This window comes from Neurospora hispaniola (genome assembly GCF_033458365.1).
Source record: "Neurospora hispaniola strain FGSC 10403 chromosome Unknown B0T23scaffold_2, whole genome shotgun sequence".
In the NCBI taxonomy this organism is placed as follows: domain Eukaryota; kingdom Fungi; phylum Ascomycota; class Sordariomycetes; order Sordariales; family Sordariaceae; genus Neurospora; species Neurospora hispaniola.
Window position 1 is genome coordinate 2,655,993 of NW_026944407.1, and position 14,725 is coordinate 2,670,717.

General features: G+C 52.5%; 6 protein-coding genes and 1 non-coding gene across 7 annotated transcripts; 6 read left to right on the top strand and 1 right to left on the bottom strand.

Moving 5' to 3' along the window:
* Positions 1–14: 14 nt before the first annotated feature.
* On the top strand, positions 15–2,000 carry B0T23DRAFT_311149 (uncharacterized protein; the record flags this gene model as incomplete). The annotated part of the gene is made up of 2 exons (XM_062834627.1): positions 15–202; positions 683–2,000. The coding sequence occupies 2 exons, from the start codon at positions 15–17 to the stop codon at positions 1,998–2,000; spliced, it is 1,506 nt and encodes a 501-aa protein (XP_062695609.1).
* Positions 2,001–3,195: 1,195 nt separating this feature from the next.
* Positions 3,196–4,088, top strand: B0T23DRAFT_81554 (uncharacterized protein). The gene is made up of 3 exons (XM_062841836.1): positions 3,196–3,499; positions 3,574–3,722; positions 3,783–4,088. Exons 1-3 carry the CDS (start codon positions 3,389–3,391, stop codon positions 3,919–3,921), a joined length of 399 nt encoding a protein of 132 aa, XP_062695610.1. The 5' UTR covers positions 3,196–3,388; the 3' UTR covers positions 3,922–4,088.
* A 1,289-nt stretch (positions 4,089–5,377) lies between these two features.
* On the top strand, positions 5,378–5,449 carry B0T23DRAFT_t86. The gene has a single exon. It is a non-coding gene; the product is annotated as a tRNA-Thr (tRNA).
* A 260-nt stretch (positions 5,450–5,709) lies between these two features.
* B0T23DRAFT_81581 (uncharacterized protein) lies at positions 5,710–6,824 on the top strand. Its single transcript, XM_062841837.1, has one exon. It carries the CDS (start codon positions 5,801–5,803, stop codon positions 6,410–6,412), a length of 612 nt encoding a protein of 203 aa, XP_062695611.1. The 5' UTR covers positions 5,710–5,800; the 3' UTR covers positions 6,413–6,824.
* Positions 6,825–8,723, top strand: B0T23DRAFT_81582 (uncharacterized protein). The gene is made up of 2 exons (XM_062841838.1): positions 6,825–7,084; positions 7,140–8,723. Exon 2 carries the CDS (start codon positions 7,292–7,294, stop codon positions 8,567–8,569), a length of 1,278 nt encoding a protein of 425 aa, XP_062695612.1. The 5' UTR covers positions 6,825–7,084; positions 7,140–7,291; the 3' UTR covers positions 8,570–8,723.
* A 1,218-nt stretch (positions 8,724–9,941) lies between these two features.
* Positions 9,942–11,327, top strand: B0T23DRAFT_333135 (uncharacterized protein). Its single transcript, XM_062835756.1, has one exon. It carries the CDS (start codon positions 9,998–10,000, stop codon positions 10,835–10,837), a length of 840 nt encoding a protein of 279 aa, XP_062695613.1. The 5' UTR covers positions 9,942–9,997; the 3' UTR covers positions 10,838–11,327.
* Positions 11,328–11,748: 421 nt separating this feature from the next.
* On the bottom strand, positions 11,749–12,735 carry B0T23DRAFT_402489 (glycosyl hydrolase; the record flags this gene model as incomplete). Its single annotated transcript, XM_062838674.1, has 1 exon — positions 11,749–12,735. One exon carries the CDS (start codon positions 12,733–12,735, stop codon positions 11,749–11,751), a length of 987 nt encoding a protein of 328 aa, XP_062695614.1.
* Positions 12,736–14,725: the final 1,990 nt, after the last annotated feature.

A 14,725-nucleotide genomic window follows, 5' to 3' on the forward strand; every position in this document is an offset into this window, starting at 1 on the left:
GTGTGTCCATAACAATGCCGTCTTGGGTGAGACCAGATTTTGACGTTTTGCCACGGCAGTCGACGTTGCGAGATAAGTGCGGTCATCGTGTTGGTGTTCCGATATCATTGTTCCGGCGAGTCCATGGCAGAACTTCAGCAGCGGGACGGTGTAACTGGCATGGTCAAGCTTTCGAGGGCGTCGATGCAGCGAAAGGCCATCAGTTTGGCGCATGGATCCCTGGGATGGGCAATGGACAGGGAAGAGATGAGTTGGAAAGGGCGAGGCCAGCGAGATGGAAGGTTGGTGGGAGAAGTGGCCGTGAAAGTGGAAGTGGAAAGATGACGGAAAGAGTGAAGTTGCTGGAGGAAGGATTGCAGTGACCGAAAAGCCCGGGTCGGGTCGTGGGTCAGTAAGTAACATCCGTACTTGGGCGGGCACTGGGGTGAAGTGGGGCCAGGACGGATAGCTGACTTAACCTAACTGGCGGCCCGGAAACCCCGCGCTGTTTCTTATCATCAGCCCCGCCTAGCTTATCAGCACGTGAAAGCGCGACATGGGCGGGGTCCACTGTCATGTCTCTCGCGCGAGCTCCCATCCTTGTCCCCCGTCCGGGCCCTTGACTCTCGACCACTTCCATCCCCGTGCAACACGCTCCGTCCAAGTTTTGACGGAGTTTACTCTCTTCAGTTTTCTATTTGAGTCTTTCTTTCGGAGGGATTTTTTTTGTCTTCACTCCACGTACCCCGGCTACTATGTCGTACTCACACGCCCCAGAGGATCCCTCGTTGGACGAACCAGCGTCAGGACAAGCAGCTCTCTTGTCCTTCATCTCCCGCTCCTCCCTTTCAACCAGCCAGGAAGACGACGCACTATTACCAGCACGCGACGATGACCCCGAGCCGCACAACATTCTTCCAATGCCTTCCCACCATCCCTCAACCACCCTAACCTTCCGTCAAGACGCTGAACTTCGTGATCCGGTCCTCCACAATTCTTTTCTTGGCATATCCGAACTGAATGAGCATGCCGCTAGACGCGCGAGAATGTTAGAACAGCTGGGCCAGTCCGAGTTCAAAACTCCTTCGTTTTCCGATTCTGTCGCAGTGGCAACTCCTTCGTTTTCCGATTCCCTCCCGCTGGCAGGTTCGTCTTTTGACTCGGAGCGTACCGTCACGCTTCCAACCGAAGTCAACAACAAAAGCCGCTTCAGATCATTCATAGACCGCATCAACCGACGTCAATGGAGCTTCCTGAGCAATGAAGTCCACGGGACCATCACCTATAACAAAGAGGATATCTCACTATACCAGTTCGTGGAGTCCTTCAAAGAGGAATTTTCACGCAGATCATGTACCCAAATGGAAATTGTCACCCTGATTGCTGGCACGCCAGAAGAAGAGGAGCCTGTCGCAGCGAGGTTGAAGGTCAAGGAACTTCTCGTACAGGCACCCTTTATGGCTTCCTCACAAAGAAAGCAGGCCGAATACACGCGACATATGTTTGTCTACTTTGTTGACGAAAAAATCAGCGAGATTCAAGACATTGTCGATGGAGCCGAGAAGCGTCGCCAGTCGCCCAACATTGTGCCAGTTCCCAAGTTCAGGCCCCCACCGCCTCCGTCTTCCATCAACCTACGGCAGTTTTATGACGATTATATCGCGTGTATCAACGGGAAAACCATGCAACAAGACTTACACCAGTACTGCAAGGAGACGGTGATATGGAATGGAGCGGAAATGGCTCTGAACCACTACGGCCAGCTGATGGAGAATGCGTTTGACGCTATTGCCGGCCTGCAGTTTGTGCCACGGACCGTTCTGATCGACGAGGCGAAGCAGCAGATTGCTGTCCGTATCGAATTTTCTGGGCTGCCCATCAAGCCATTTGGTGGCGCTACGCCCAATGGGCGCCGGGTGCATTTCGCTGAGCATGCCTTTTACTGGCTCGAGCATGGCAAGATCTCGCATGTCTTGACGATTGTCGACTGGGCGGATTTCAAGTCGCAACTTAATTATTAGTGGTACGAGGCCATGTTGCGAATCAGCCAAAGCACTGTTCAAGACTACGGTATCCGGCAAAGCGGAAGAGTCGCATCCTCGATCCACCGCTCTGTGGCGGCTTACTAAGGCGTCATGTGCCTTGCTGTGTTGAGCAAAACAGGGGAGACTATTGGAGTCCACTAGTCAGCAACATCACGACAATTAAAGTAGTCGAATCCTTCCGGCACTAGCGATGCTCAACCAGAATCCCCGGTTTTCCTATCAAATTTCGAGAGGCACATCGTGGCTTGATAGCGCAGTCAGCGCTAGACAGCGACATGGTGCCGACGAATTTCTGTCCTAGTCAGGTCGCTAGCTTCCTTCCGTTTTTGCTCGATGCTCTTCCAGGCCGATTGAGTCGCTCGTTGATCTCGGATTTACTCGATCGTTGCTTTATGATGCCTCCACCAAAGTTGAGACATGATCCGCAGAATCTCTATAATCACAATTGATGTCGTCGGCTCCTGGGTGCTTTTCGGGAAGTCAATATCTGTACGTGCTTCCATTCGCTGATACCCGCCAATGATAGCGGTTGTTAACATATGGCTAGCCATGACACGAGAGGACGGCTTAGTAACCTCGTATTCCATCCGTGTGACAACCCAAATCGTGGCTGCGGCGGGAACGCGCTTATGTATCCTTGCGGCTGAGAAAAGGCAACCCTAACAAAAGGCACCTCACAGAGCTACAATGGAAAATGCACCATTCATCCATCTAAAAGGTCACGAAATGCACCTTTGTGAACCTTACATACCAGAGTACCCAACGTTTGTTGTCTGCCAGACAATAATCATTAGTCTTCTGATCTACAGGGTTTGCAAAGGATCACCAACCCGCTTCGGGGCCAGGAAACCAAACGTTGTTGGACTGGACAAAGCAGTACGCGTTACGAGGTATCATCAGTTCGGATATTCCATGGCCGTGGACCATATTGACGGCCGAGCTGCTTCACTTTCGTATCTCACTGCAGTTTGTAGTTGAATGTGAGATCATGATATCCTCCAGACCCAGTACGCTTCTAGATTCTTACTGGGGCCATGACCATCATGACGACTGTGGCTGGAGCGATGCATTGAAAAAAAAGAGTGGATGTTGTACGGTTGATGAGCATGCTTCGTGTCAAGGACTCGTAGCTATGCTTAGCCGGTGATGGCTTTGTGGTGTTGGGGAAGACTAAGAGGCGTTGACGAGAGTCAGCTCTCTAAGGATAAAAAGCTGGAAGCCCCCCTCAATTGAGTCAGAGATTTCAATCATCTCAACATCCACAGCTTCCATCACAACATCATCTACTCAACTCTCAACACTCAGCTCTTATTACTCACCCTCGACTAGGAACTTCTCAACTACTACCACCAACAACCGCCAAAATGCAGTCCATTCTCGCCATCACCATCACCCTCTTGTCCGTCCTTTCCCCCGTCCTCGCTGCTCCTTCCTCGGCTGAGCATCCTGAGCTTGTCGCTCGTACTCCCGGCAATGTTAGTAGTCCACGAATTGTCTCTCCCCAGAAATCCCATCAAAGGCCATGAAGCTCACCATTTTCTCCCTCCAGGTTTACGTCTGCACCGGCTCCAACTGGCAAAACACGTGCGAGGTTCTGAGCCTCGGCATCACAGGCACCTGCACCAGGCTTCCTTCCACCTATGATGGCCATATTGGCTCTGCTGGCCCTGACCAGGGCGCCATTTGCCGTCTCTTTGTGTACGTACCTCTGAGTGCTTTTCCCTACAGTTGACACACGTGCTAACATTTGGAGTTTAGCAACGGAGACTGCACCGGCTCCGGCCTCGCTATCCTTACATACCCCGGCGATGCCAACTTGTACAACACGGTCAATGGCATCGATGCTGGTCATCAGGCTCATTACATCCAGTGCCGCCAGTGCACCAACTGCGTATAAAGGAGCTGGGTTGACGACATGATGAACTGGCTGTGATCATGGGAGGGGGCGGTATAAATGAGATGGCGCCCTTGAGGAACGTACATAAGGTGGTTTGTCTGCTTGATTAGAGGTAGGTAACCAGTACATATAATGATGCTGGACCTAATATAATCCATCCTTTGCTATTGTATCTGTAGTTTGGCGCTTTCAATCTTCCCCATCTCCAAATTCTGTGTTCTTCGAAGCCTCAACCGTCACCGATCACCCGTTTTCTTCCATTCAAGTACCAAAACAGATGGTCACCTAAACCATGCCTCTTCCGCTCTGCATCAGACAGCAGATTCGTCCTGCCGTACAACATACCTGTCAACTCGGACTTTGGAATTCCAGACGACACAGCATTCGGATCTCGGCCACGCATTAGAAGGCATACGAGTAAGCGAACCTTGTCTCGTTCCGTGATGTTTTCGTAGATCTGGTGATTTAGTGTATTCCGGTTGCCGTAATTCTTGGCCCGGCGGAAGATATATTAGCCATGCATCAAACACATTGTTTCGGCGCTAGTAAGCACCCTGCATCTACTGATCACAACCACCACCACAGCCACAACACTAACAACAACAACGACGACGACAACGCGGCATAACTCAGCCCCGGAAATGTACTTCTGGTCACTGTAAGCGAACCTTGTGTTGTTAGTCAAGAACGTGCATCAGACCATCAGGAAGCACTGTGACGGTAATTTGGGTCTTGGCAACAATGGGATGCCCGCTACTTCTCAATGACGATAAGCTCGAAGACGGCATCGAAATCGGTATGAGGTGGAGGAGCGGATGCGAAACAAGCGCGGAGGAGGGGCCGGGTCTACAGGCCGACCGCTATCGCTATCACCGAGAATGGGGCGGTGGCCCGGGTGAGGCGCAGGTACCTCTAGTCGAGTCAGAAGGTGCAGGGGAGTGGCTTGACCACAATTGTTAGCGGTTAGCGCTTATAAGCGGGAACACCGCATCACCACCGCACTTCCCTTCTGTTCATTCCAATCATGATCATCATCCTCATCGAATCAACCCAACTTTTTTTTTGAAAATCGAAAGGCTCCGTCATTGTATAAAAGGAGACGGGGCCCCATACACAGTACATAAGTCGTCTTTTCCCCCTTTGTCCGTTCAAGATGTTACCCCCGATGGCCACTGGCACATTCCGCAATGGTCCTCGTGGAACACCGAACACCAGACATAACCGCTGCAAGGACACACCAACTCGATCCGGAACATGACCGTTCAACCCAGCGAGAACGATATTTTACCCAGTGGTTGAATAAACTCGCCTGTTCTGACATGGGCGTTTCGCTTTCATCCGGGTAACATCTTCGGTTCGGGCGGGGCGTGATACCTTGGTCGGCGCGGTGGAGGCTCCCGATCCAGTAGAGAACGAGGGATATAACCTCATCTTTGAAGCCAGGATAACCATCAAAGCCCGCATGGCTCAGTGGTAGAGCGCATCACTAGTAATGATGAGGTCGTCAGTTCGATTCTGGCTGTGGGCATTAACAAGCCTGACGAGGTTCAAGATGATTTCTTTTTTGCGTGTTTCTGGCGATATCATGGAGTTGTGGCTTTTTGGTGTTTGGAGACATGTTCCGTCCCCGGGCCATTCACTGGTGTGAACCGTTAACGGGGCGGCTGGTGAATGGCTGGGGCATACCGAACCCTAACCCGAAGCTCACGTAACCTTTTCCTTGTTCCTCAAAACTCGCTGCATTGGACGCTGTACCGCGGCTTGTCTTTTCCCCACTTTCAACCTCGGCAACTACATAATGACTTCAGCAAGTTCATCGGTGTGACAGCCTGAAAACCCAATTGTTCGCGCACTACTTCAATTTGTTCCATTATACTATATGTATACCGATGATACCGTGACAATCTCCATCCCCGTTTGTGCCGATTGCTTCAAAGGAACCCTCCGCGGCGACGTCATCCCCAGCGGCCACGAGGATGTCATCCACGGACTTCCCACATACATCGCGACCCCGAAGTGGAAGCCCTGGGTAAAACCGCTAGGCACGGTAGTCCTCACCACCAATGCCTTTGGGTGGTCCCTCCGCAACACACGCGCCCTCGCCGATTCATATGCCCGGCGTGTTTCCTGCATTTTGTATGTTCCTGACTGCATGGACGGCAAAGCTATCCCCCTCTCGCTCATGGCCTCGTTCGAGTCCAAACCCATTCCAATTCTCCCTGGATCTTCCGTATCCTGTGTCGGTCCTAGAACATTATCACGGCCGTCCCCTTTTGCCTCTTCTGGCTTTACTGCACCCGTCCTTCCGTTAGTTGGCCGCGTGTGCGATCCTTCCTGGCTGCTGTGCGAAAGACATCGGCGGCGAATGGTGAACCTCCGAAAGTCGGCGTTGCTGGGTTTTGCTGGGGTGGGCTCTATGCTGTCGGCCTCACCAATACTCAGAATCCCGACAACTGGGTGTCTCTACGTGATGGAAAAAAGGTCTCGCTGATTGACTGCGCCTTCACTGCCCATCCGTCGATGCTCAAGTTGCCGAGGCATATCCATGAGGTGCAGCTGCCGCTCAGCTTGGCGAACGGGGAGAACGATTCGTTCATGGGACAGGAGAAGATGAAGGAGGTGATGAACATTCTAAGAGACAAGAAGAAAGCGCCAGTGAAGGGGGCGGAGGGGGCGGATAGGCCGATTATACCGAATGCGCATGAGGCTCTGGTGTCTCCGGGAGCCAAGCATGGGTTCGCTGTGAGAGGAGATCGGGAGGACCCGTTGCAGAAGGAGAGGGGAGATCAGTCTGAGGGTCAGGCTGTGCGTTGGTTTTCAATATGGTTTGCCACGCGAGCTTCCCAAGGTTGTTGTCAAAGGTGGCCCAAGAGGTCCGAGTTCTTGAGATGAACCTGTGGTCGGCGCGGCGGCTGTTTGGTGAGTGGTGCCTGTTCCTTCCACTCTACGTCTGACACTGCCACGTGTTTGTGCCTGGGATATCTGGGGACCGTTTCCACGGTACCGGGAGGCTCTGGGCCGTCTCAGCGCTGCGGGTTCTGTAGCTCTTCGCGGACCTTCCACTTCCCATTCACTTCGTGTTGTCCAGTTGGTGCAACCTGGAAGCAGGGTACAATGTGAATGCTCCAACAAAGTAGGCAGTAACCATCTCCCTTGAAGCTAGGTATGCTTACCCGTTCCCACAAACCAACGTGCCAACAAGCTGACAAGCCAACAAGCAAACCAACATCATAGTGCATCCCATTTCTCTCATCTTGCCTCAGCCGACTACTTGCTCTTCTCGTTAAGCATTTGCCTGGTATCATCACTACCCCGCGCAGGACTCCCAGACTGACGTAGGCGCCGTTCATCGCGCCGTAAGCACGCAAAGATGCCTTTACCACCCGAGACACAGCATCTGCTAATGTCGCACGACTTTGACTCTTCCGTGGATGAAGTCCCTCGCGAGCCACATTACACGCGCGCCGACCTCCTCTCACTCAGCAAAAGCCAGCTCATAGCCGCCTTCCTCGATCTCCAAGGTCGCGCCGATCAGTATCTGTCGCACATCGAATCCTCGCTGCGCGCACAACAGTCCCAAGCCGAGCTCCTCACCTCGATCGAGCTTCACCTTGACATTCCCCCTTCCGTCACCGAATCCCATCACCAACATGTCGCCCTCGACCACGCCCTGACCTGGAACGAGATCTACGGCCCCGACAGCGACCTCCTCCTCCAAACCAGCACTCTCCAAACCCAAGTATTCACCCGCCGCTTGACCTCCATTCGCGACCACATCCGCGAAAGCGGCGGCGGCGCGAGCAGCAGCAGCAACTTTTTCACCTCCCCTTCCCACTCTTCCAACGGATTATCCTTCAGCCCCGCAACTTTCTGCAAACACGTCCTCTCCACTACCTTCACCCGCATGGCCCCCGGTTCCTTCGTCGCCGGCTCTGATAACCCTGAAGAGCAAAAGAACGTGCTCTCGTTCAAGCAGGTCGCTTTGGGAATGAGCATCCGCGAGTTTATCGAGTCCTTCGCTGAAGACGAAGGCCGCGCCGAAGAGGACGACAACGAGCTCTGGAGGCGGATGGAGACCCCCCTGCTGTGTGCCTTGGCAACCCCGGAGATGTCCGATGCGGCCTGGAACCGGATGGGATTTCTGGGTGCTTGGTTCCGTGCTTTGAGGTCAGGACATTTTGAGGTGGAGCGGATGCGGTTCTTGATGGAGATGCAGAGGGATGCCAGGGAAAAGGTAAAGACTGAGAGAGCGGTGCCCATGGTTTGTACGGAGTGCAAGGAAGAGAAAGCGGTGGGGAATGAGGTTGCTACGAGGCTGGTCAAGGCCCAGGCAAAGTTGTTGGAGTGGTGGAAGGGGGAAAGGGAGGAGGTGGAGAGTGTGGTGGAGGGGATTGTTGAGAGGTTCAGGGAGGAAGATCGGAAGGAGGCGAAGAGGGCTTATGAAGAGTTTGCGAAGAGTATGAGGGGGGTTGTTACTACTGCTACTGCTACCGATGATGCGGAGGCAACGGAGCAAGGACAGGCAGGTCCGGATTACCCGGTGCTGATGCCGCCTGATGATTTGAGCCATGCGGGTAGGTATGAGCCTGAGTTCCAGCCGAAGGAGATCAACAGCTTGGTCAGGCAGGCTCATATGGGGGACTTGTAGAGTGGAAGGGAGTATCGATGTGTTGGAGTTACGGCAACAGAGTGCCAATCAAAGTCCGGAAGCCGGCAATGTCTTCCTGGGGATCAAAGTGTATTACCCTACTTCGGGAAGGTTGTGTACCAAGATCGATGGGGTAAGGGTTTTGAGCTTACTTACTTGGAGTCAGAGGTCCGTATTGGAGCTCAGTATGTTCGATAGGGCGGCTGGTTGAAAGATGGCTTAGTTGTAAATCGCTTTCTGGTGTTGCATCATTACCTTTCAGACATCGTTGTGCGGCTCATCATCATCTGGCTGGAATTGGGGGTGATTCAAAACAGGACCATATCTGTTGGAGTATCTCTGGCTGTTGCAAGTAGCATGTTATCTGCATAGATTTGATTGTGTATTATTATTAGACAACAATACTCAGTCAGGTTGTCAACCATCACGTACAATGTAACAATAGGTAGCTTGGTAGTCCAAATGCTACTATCTCTATACGTCTTGAATTTCATGTTGCAAGCCTGCCCTTAGAATGCCTTGCCATCGACCAAAGACAAGTTATTGCCTGTATGTGGAACGACATGTTTGGGTTTCTGTCATCAAAGAACTGAAGGGTATCCCCCAGAAGAATAAAGTGCCAGGCAACCTGAAGAGAGGCTTGTTCGAGCTTAAAAAGCTTTCTAGCGCTCTTGCCCTGGTCCAGTCTGTTGCATGGCCGTTTGGCCCGCCTTATTCCACGACCAGTTGCTCTTTCCCAAGCTGCCTCCCTTTTGACGTTTGAGACACTTCCAAGGCAGCCACTCCATTGTCTTCCGCCCATTCATATATTCCTCCCATCCTCCCATCCTCCCAAGAGTACCTCTACTTAAACTCTACCATTGATACTTCTGCTTGTTGCCGACTTAGATGGTAGAAGGCTTACCAGAAGATTGTGTGGAAACAAGAGACTTGAACTGCAAGGACCGGTATCACGTCAAATGATATTTTAGAGTATTAAATTTGAGTGTCTCGGACGGTTGTGCTTCGTAAGCGTACACTGGAATTGTTTGAAGTGCGCCGATTCCCGGAAGAACAGCATCGATTCCGGGAGTCTAAGCATGGAGTATTCAGATACTGACACCCTGTGATGTTCTGCATACGAAAGATCCGAGAAAGTGAAGGGTAACATGACAGTAACGGGTCGAGCCATCTGGTTTCGTAGCGTCGATGCTCACAATGACATTTATCCAGTTGACCGCATCGACACCGACAGCTGCTTGCATTGCAGCTACAGCAACCACTCACAAGTTCCAGAAAGGTCTGGCAAGTCCAAACCTACCCAGGTATTTAACCAATGGACTCCTTAGATTCGTACCCCATTCTCTAGCATTCCGAAAACCATGAGGTCCCCCCTCTCGTGATCCCAATCAAGCAAGCAGTGTCCACCACGGTAGCCGCCATCGCGCCATGGGCAGTCGGACGTCCAGCAACTCCGCCTCCATCTCCTCAACCGGCACGGTTGGCACCGACCCCGGTTCTAATTCTAAGTCTGTATCGTCGCCTTCAGTATCCGACCAAGGCACCATCACCGCCGCCCTTCGCGCCCTGATGCCGACCCACCCCGCCTGCACCGATGCCCTCGTCCTTGCCCGCACCCATCTTCCCGCCACAATTCTCTACCATAGTTTTCGCGTCTACATGTACGCCCAAGCCTCCATGCGGATCACCCCTTGGACCGACACGGCCGACCCTTCCTTGCCACTTAACTTCCCTGGAATAGCGCGCATCAGCCCCGTCTACGGAGAATGCGCAACCAGTACCCCTCCGCACATCTTATTCGTCGTCTGTATTCTCCACGCCATAGGGCTGGCTCCCGAGTACGATGCCATCGCAGAGCAGTTCGAGCTCATTGGGGCGGACGTAGCCGCCCATCTGCTACACTCGCATAACATCCCGGCCCTGGCGGTCCGCGAGGCTTGGCTGGCTATCGCTTTACATACGAATCCGACTATTGCGGAGCGGATGAGCGGCGCCGCGCGCGCTCTGCGATTTGCCAAACGGGCGGATTTTGGGTTTTGTCCCGTACCGCCGGCTGATAGTCTGCCGGGAGGAGCTACTTCGGCGAATTTGCTCAAGTGGCAGCTGCCAAGGTTGGAGATCAAGAAGCAGCTTGGGGATGCTATTGTGCGACAGGCTTTGAAGGAATCGCAGAAGGCCCCTAGGGGGTCTTGGGCAAGTGAGCTGGTAAGGGGAAAGGAGGAGCATCCGGATTGGGAGGGGATTAATAAGTGTTTTAACTTGTTTTAGGGGCAAAGATCGTTGGGGCGCAGATGGATCAACTGCACATGCATCAAATCTTGTTGTCCATCATGCCGGCTGTTGTTGGATTGGCAAGAAAGAACCCTTTTCGGTCCAGCGGTTTCTGCTCGGATGGACATCCCTGCCGCAACGAGACAAACCCAAATCCGGCGGCGGAAAGAGGTGGCACGTACTCATCTATTAATTGCCGCCAGTTGAAGTAATGAAGGCCAGGTGAAGATACAACGACACTGGAAGAGTGCATAGGCAATGTATGCCTTTGGGACAAGCAAAGGGGAAATCTTCCCTTCACCATTCATACAATATACCATGACTTCTCCTTGATCGATATCCAATCCTTGGTGCTATCTTTTCTTGGCCGGCTACAACCTGAAATAAGTTCAGAACTCCAACTCCGCATGTCGATGTCGAAGGAGCGAGCCACCATAGTTGCTGTAGTTTGGCGCATCGTCACTGCAGTCCATGTCTTACAGAAGGCAGGTGCATTTTGCATCATTTTGTCTGCTATTTCGATGAGCACTGTTCGTACGGGTGACTACTTCCGTCTTGTCCGCGTCTGGCATCTTTCCCCCCGTTTTGTCTTCCCTCGTCTTCTTCCACATCACCAATTTCGATTGATTGTTCAAGGGCAACCAACACTTGGCCCGGTACTACCATATCATTGTGATCGCAGTATCATTTGAAGTAAAGACAGGGCTTTGTGCAGTGTTTACTGTATTCCATTGAACGCATGCCATACGCCTATCGCTAAAACAAAACCAAAAAGAAAAAGAAGAGACAACCAGAGGAACGCCTGTGCTGCCGTGGTACCTTATGCATCCCAAAAGCCAACGCTATACCGAATAACTCCACATTACTCATGTCTTCTCTTTCATATGCTGATAAACCTTGAAAACAGATCAATCCAGTAGCGTCACGATGCCTTCCTCCTCGACTTCGAATTCCGTCACATACATGCAACGGCCGGCATCGCAGTTGGCGTGAAACACCAAGATTCCGCCACCGATGACACTACTTGCTCCTCCTGGACCATCAAAGCCATAGGAATTGGTGTTCAAGCCCATCAGTTCTCCGCGGCGGTGGTACGGTCCCTCGATCTTATCCGCCGTGGCGTACTTGATGTCATATTCCGGAGTGTTGTAACAATGGGAGGAGTAAAACAGCACAAATGTGCCGTTCCAGGTGCGGATGAGGTTAGGTGCCTCAATAAGCGGGCCATCGAGCTCCGGATCGCGGTCAAGGATCTCGGTGTAATGGCCGATGGGAGTAATACCGTCGCTTTCATTGACACGCTGAAGGCGGATGGGAGTTGGCTCGCCGGGGGGGTCACCGTTACCGCAAGGACCACCGGGGCCCTTGGAGCTACCATCCACCTTATACACCACGAAGAAGGAGCCATCGATAGGATCAAGGTAGCCGCTGGCGTCGATGGCACCGCCCTCGGAATCGGGGCAGGCAAATGGCTCATCAAGGGCTTCGTACGGGCCGGTGATGTTCTCGGCAGTGGCAATGCCAATGCAGTGGTGGGGGGAGTCCGCCAAAAGACCCGAGTAATACATGACAAAAGAATCGCTTGCCTCAAAGTAGTGCACATCAGGCGCCCAAATGTCGGGTTGGTCGGGGTTGACCCACTTGCCCGGGGTGGGGAGGAGGTCGCGCTCGACATATGTCCAAGGGCCGTCATGAGGATTGGGGCTGTAAGCAGCCTGTACGTTCTTGCCGTTACTGCTGCTTGCGAAAGCGTACCACTCGTCAGTGCGAGGGTCAAGAATGATTGCTGGGTCGGGGAAGTCCCTGTTACCCAGGGTCTCAGCCGGGGAGGCCAGAGTGGTCAGGGGGGCCGTGGCCAGGGCCGCAATGGCGGAAAAGAGAGTAGTGAGCTGCATAATTTATGGTAGTGCTTGTTCCTTTCCTTTATAGCAGGCTCATAAAAGGTGTACTCGGTACGTGGGTGTCTGTGCCGAGAGTCGGGAAGCTGTTCACACACAAGCTAACGGTTCTTGTTCCAGGTCGTGGGAATACTGGTATTTGTGATTATGGTAGGAGCGGACAAGACTTCAAGGCTCAAGATAGTGGCCGGGGAGCTTATATAGGCCGTCGAGCGTCTTATAGCCGGAGATTTTTGGTTGCGGTGTCCAGTCCTTTCCCAATATCAGATGCCGGGCTTGGTGAGGTTGCGCAAAGTTGCGGGACTGAAGGTCCGGAGGCTGACTCGAACCGAGTAACACTGAAGACCAAGGTCACGACCCCAAGGGTGAACGGGCTGCTGGGGCTTGAAGCAACCAGCACCTTCGTTCAAACAGGAGAAATTCACAGCTGTTCTCAGCGAAGGAGTACTTCACCTGCGAGCGGAACGTCAGCAACTTCGAATCGTCTTATTATTGTCAGGGGCTGTTCTTCGGAGGAGAACGGTTGTAAGAACTAACCACTGTAGCAGATGACTATAGATCAAAGCGCCGATGGATTGCACAGAGTTTTAGGTTCAATCAAGCATGGGATTCTTCGTGAATCCCGTGTGCCTCGGCGTTGGTTGTGGTTGTGTCTTCAACATTGTCGAACGTGCCAGTATGGTACAACTCGACCTTTATGTTTCGTTTCTAAGGCACACGTCAGAACAACAGCTCCCGACAGGAAACTCGAAGCACGTTTTTCTCACTCTTGCTCTGGACAACTATCGTCATGGATTCTGGTGATCGTCAGGGTAGCACCCTTGCACTGGTGCTCTCTCGTCGATCATCCTGAGAATTGAACCCTGAGATTCAGTACGCATCGCAGACAGAATGACAGTCCACGAGATTGTTGACATAAGCTCAGGGTTCTCGAGATCGTCGGATCAATCCGGTTGCCTGGAGTCTGGACCGATCTGTATCCTTACATCACTTCTCCACAATGCAGCCTTTCGGGATCCCCAGTCCGTACTGATCGTCGGTTGTCCACTCCGTCACAGGGAAGATCTTTGCTGCAAAGAGTACCACGTGGACAACGTCATCAGACCCTTTGGGCGGACAATCACAGCGCCCTCGTTCTCGAACGTCCTTTTGCTCCGTCTATGACATTCTTCAGCTAGCCAAGAACTGTTGAGGGCACCTTGGCTGTAAGGACATTTCACTGCTTCTTCACCCAATCCACCGGGTCCTGGCATCGGTTGCACAATTTCGGCTTCGTGTATCCCGAAAGGCTGCTATGGCTTGCGCTGCTTGGAGGGTTGTTACCCTGCGTGAAACCGAGACATGTCTCATTCTACCGGGGAGATCGATTTTCAGGGTCACGCCGCTCTATGGACTAGACTCTCAGTGATCACCTTTGAGTCCGTGTCTGACACTCCCATGCAGCTGACCCTGAGTGTCTTGAAGTTCTAGAACCGGGTCTCGAATACAGGGTTATTGGAGTAACAGGACACAGTCTGGACAAAAGTGTTTCACCGCATAATAAAGTCGAGACGTCCAGTTTGACGTTGAAATGAAGCGGACGGCAGATCGAATGAATAGCGATTCGACAAGACGGAAGGCATGCAATTGGCGCTATCATGAGTTCACGGCACTGGCTATACCGGATGATGATCCCGATAAGGCTGCTGGCCTTTCCAATCGTCAAACATTTACATACAAACCCCAACCCAAACTCGCTATCCGGAGCAGAATCCAAAAGTTATGCAGAGCTCGGTCCATTCGATGACAACCAATCGGAGCAAAAGACGGTTTGAAGCGCGCCGGGACACAAGCTCAAGCCAGACCGGAGGTTCATCCCTTTACCTAACCCATAACCAAAAACTTCTAACTTGAGAGCCTCAACACTCACTTGTATGATGCAGAAAAGACGATCCACTTCGCGGGCCTGAGCCAGAAACGGAGCGAGTGGGTGAGGCAACCAACTCCC

Coding starts and splice junctions, on each gene's coding strand:
- B0T23DRAFT_81554 (XM_062841836.1), top strand. CDS start 3,389: ATGCAGTCCATTCTCGCCATCACCATCACCCTCTTGTCCGTCCTTTCC. Junction 3,500..3,573: donor TCGCTCGTACTCCCGGCAAT/GTTAGTAGTCCA, acceptor TTCTCCCTCCAG/GTTTACGTCTGCACCGGCTC. Junction 3,723..3,782: donor GCCATTTGCCGTCTCTTTGT/GTACGTACCTCT, acceptor TTTGGAGTTTAG/CAACGGAGACTGCACCGGCT.
- B0T23DRAFT_81581 (XM_062841837.1), top strand. CDS start 5,801: ATGTATACCGATGATACCGTGACAATCTCCATCCCCGTTTGTGCCGAT.
- B0T23DRAFT_81582 (XM_062841838.1), top strand. CDS start 7,292: ATGCCTTTACCACCCGAGACACAGCATCTGCTAATGTCGCACGACTTT.
- B0T23DRAFT_333135 (XM_062835756.1), top strand. CDS start 9,998: ATGGGCAGTCGGACGTCCAGCAACTCCGCCTCCATCTCCTCAACCGGC.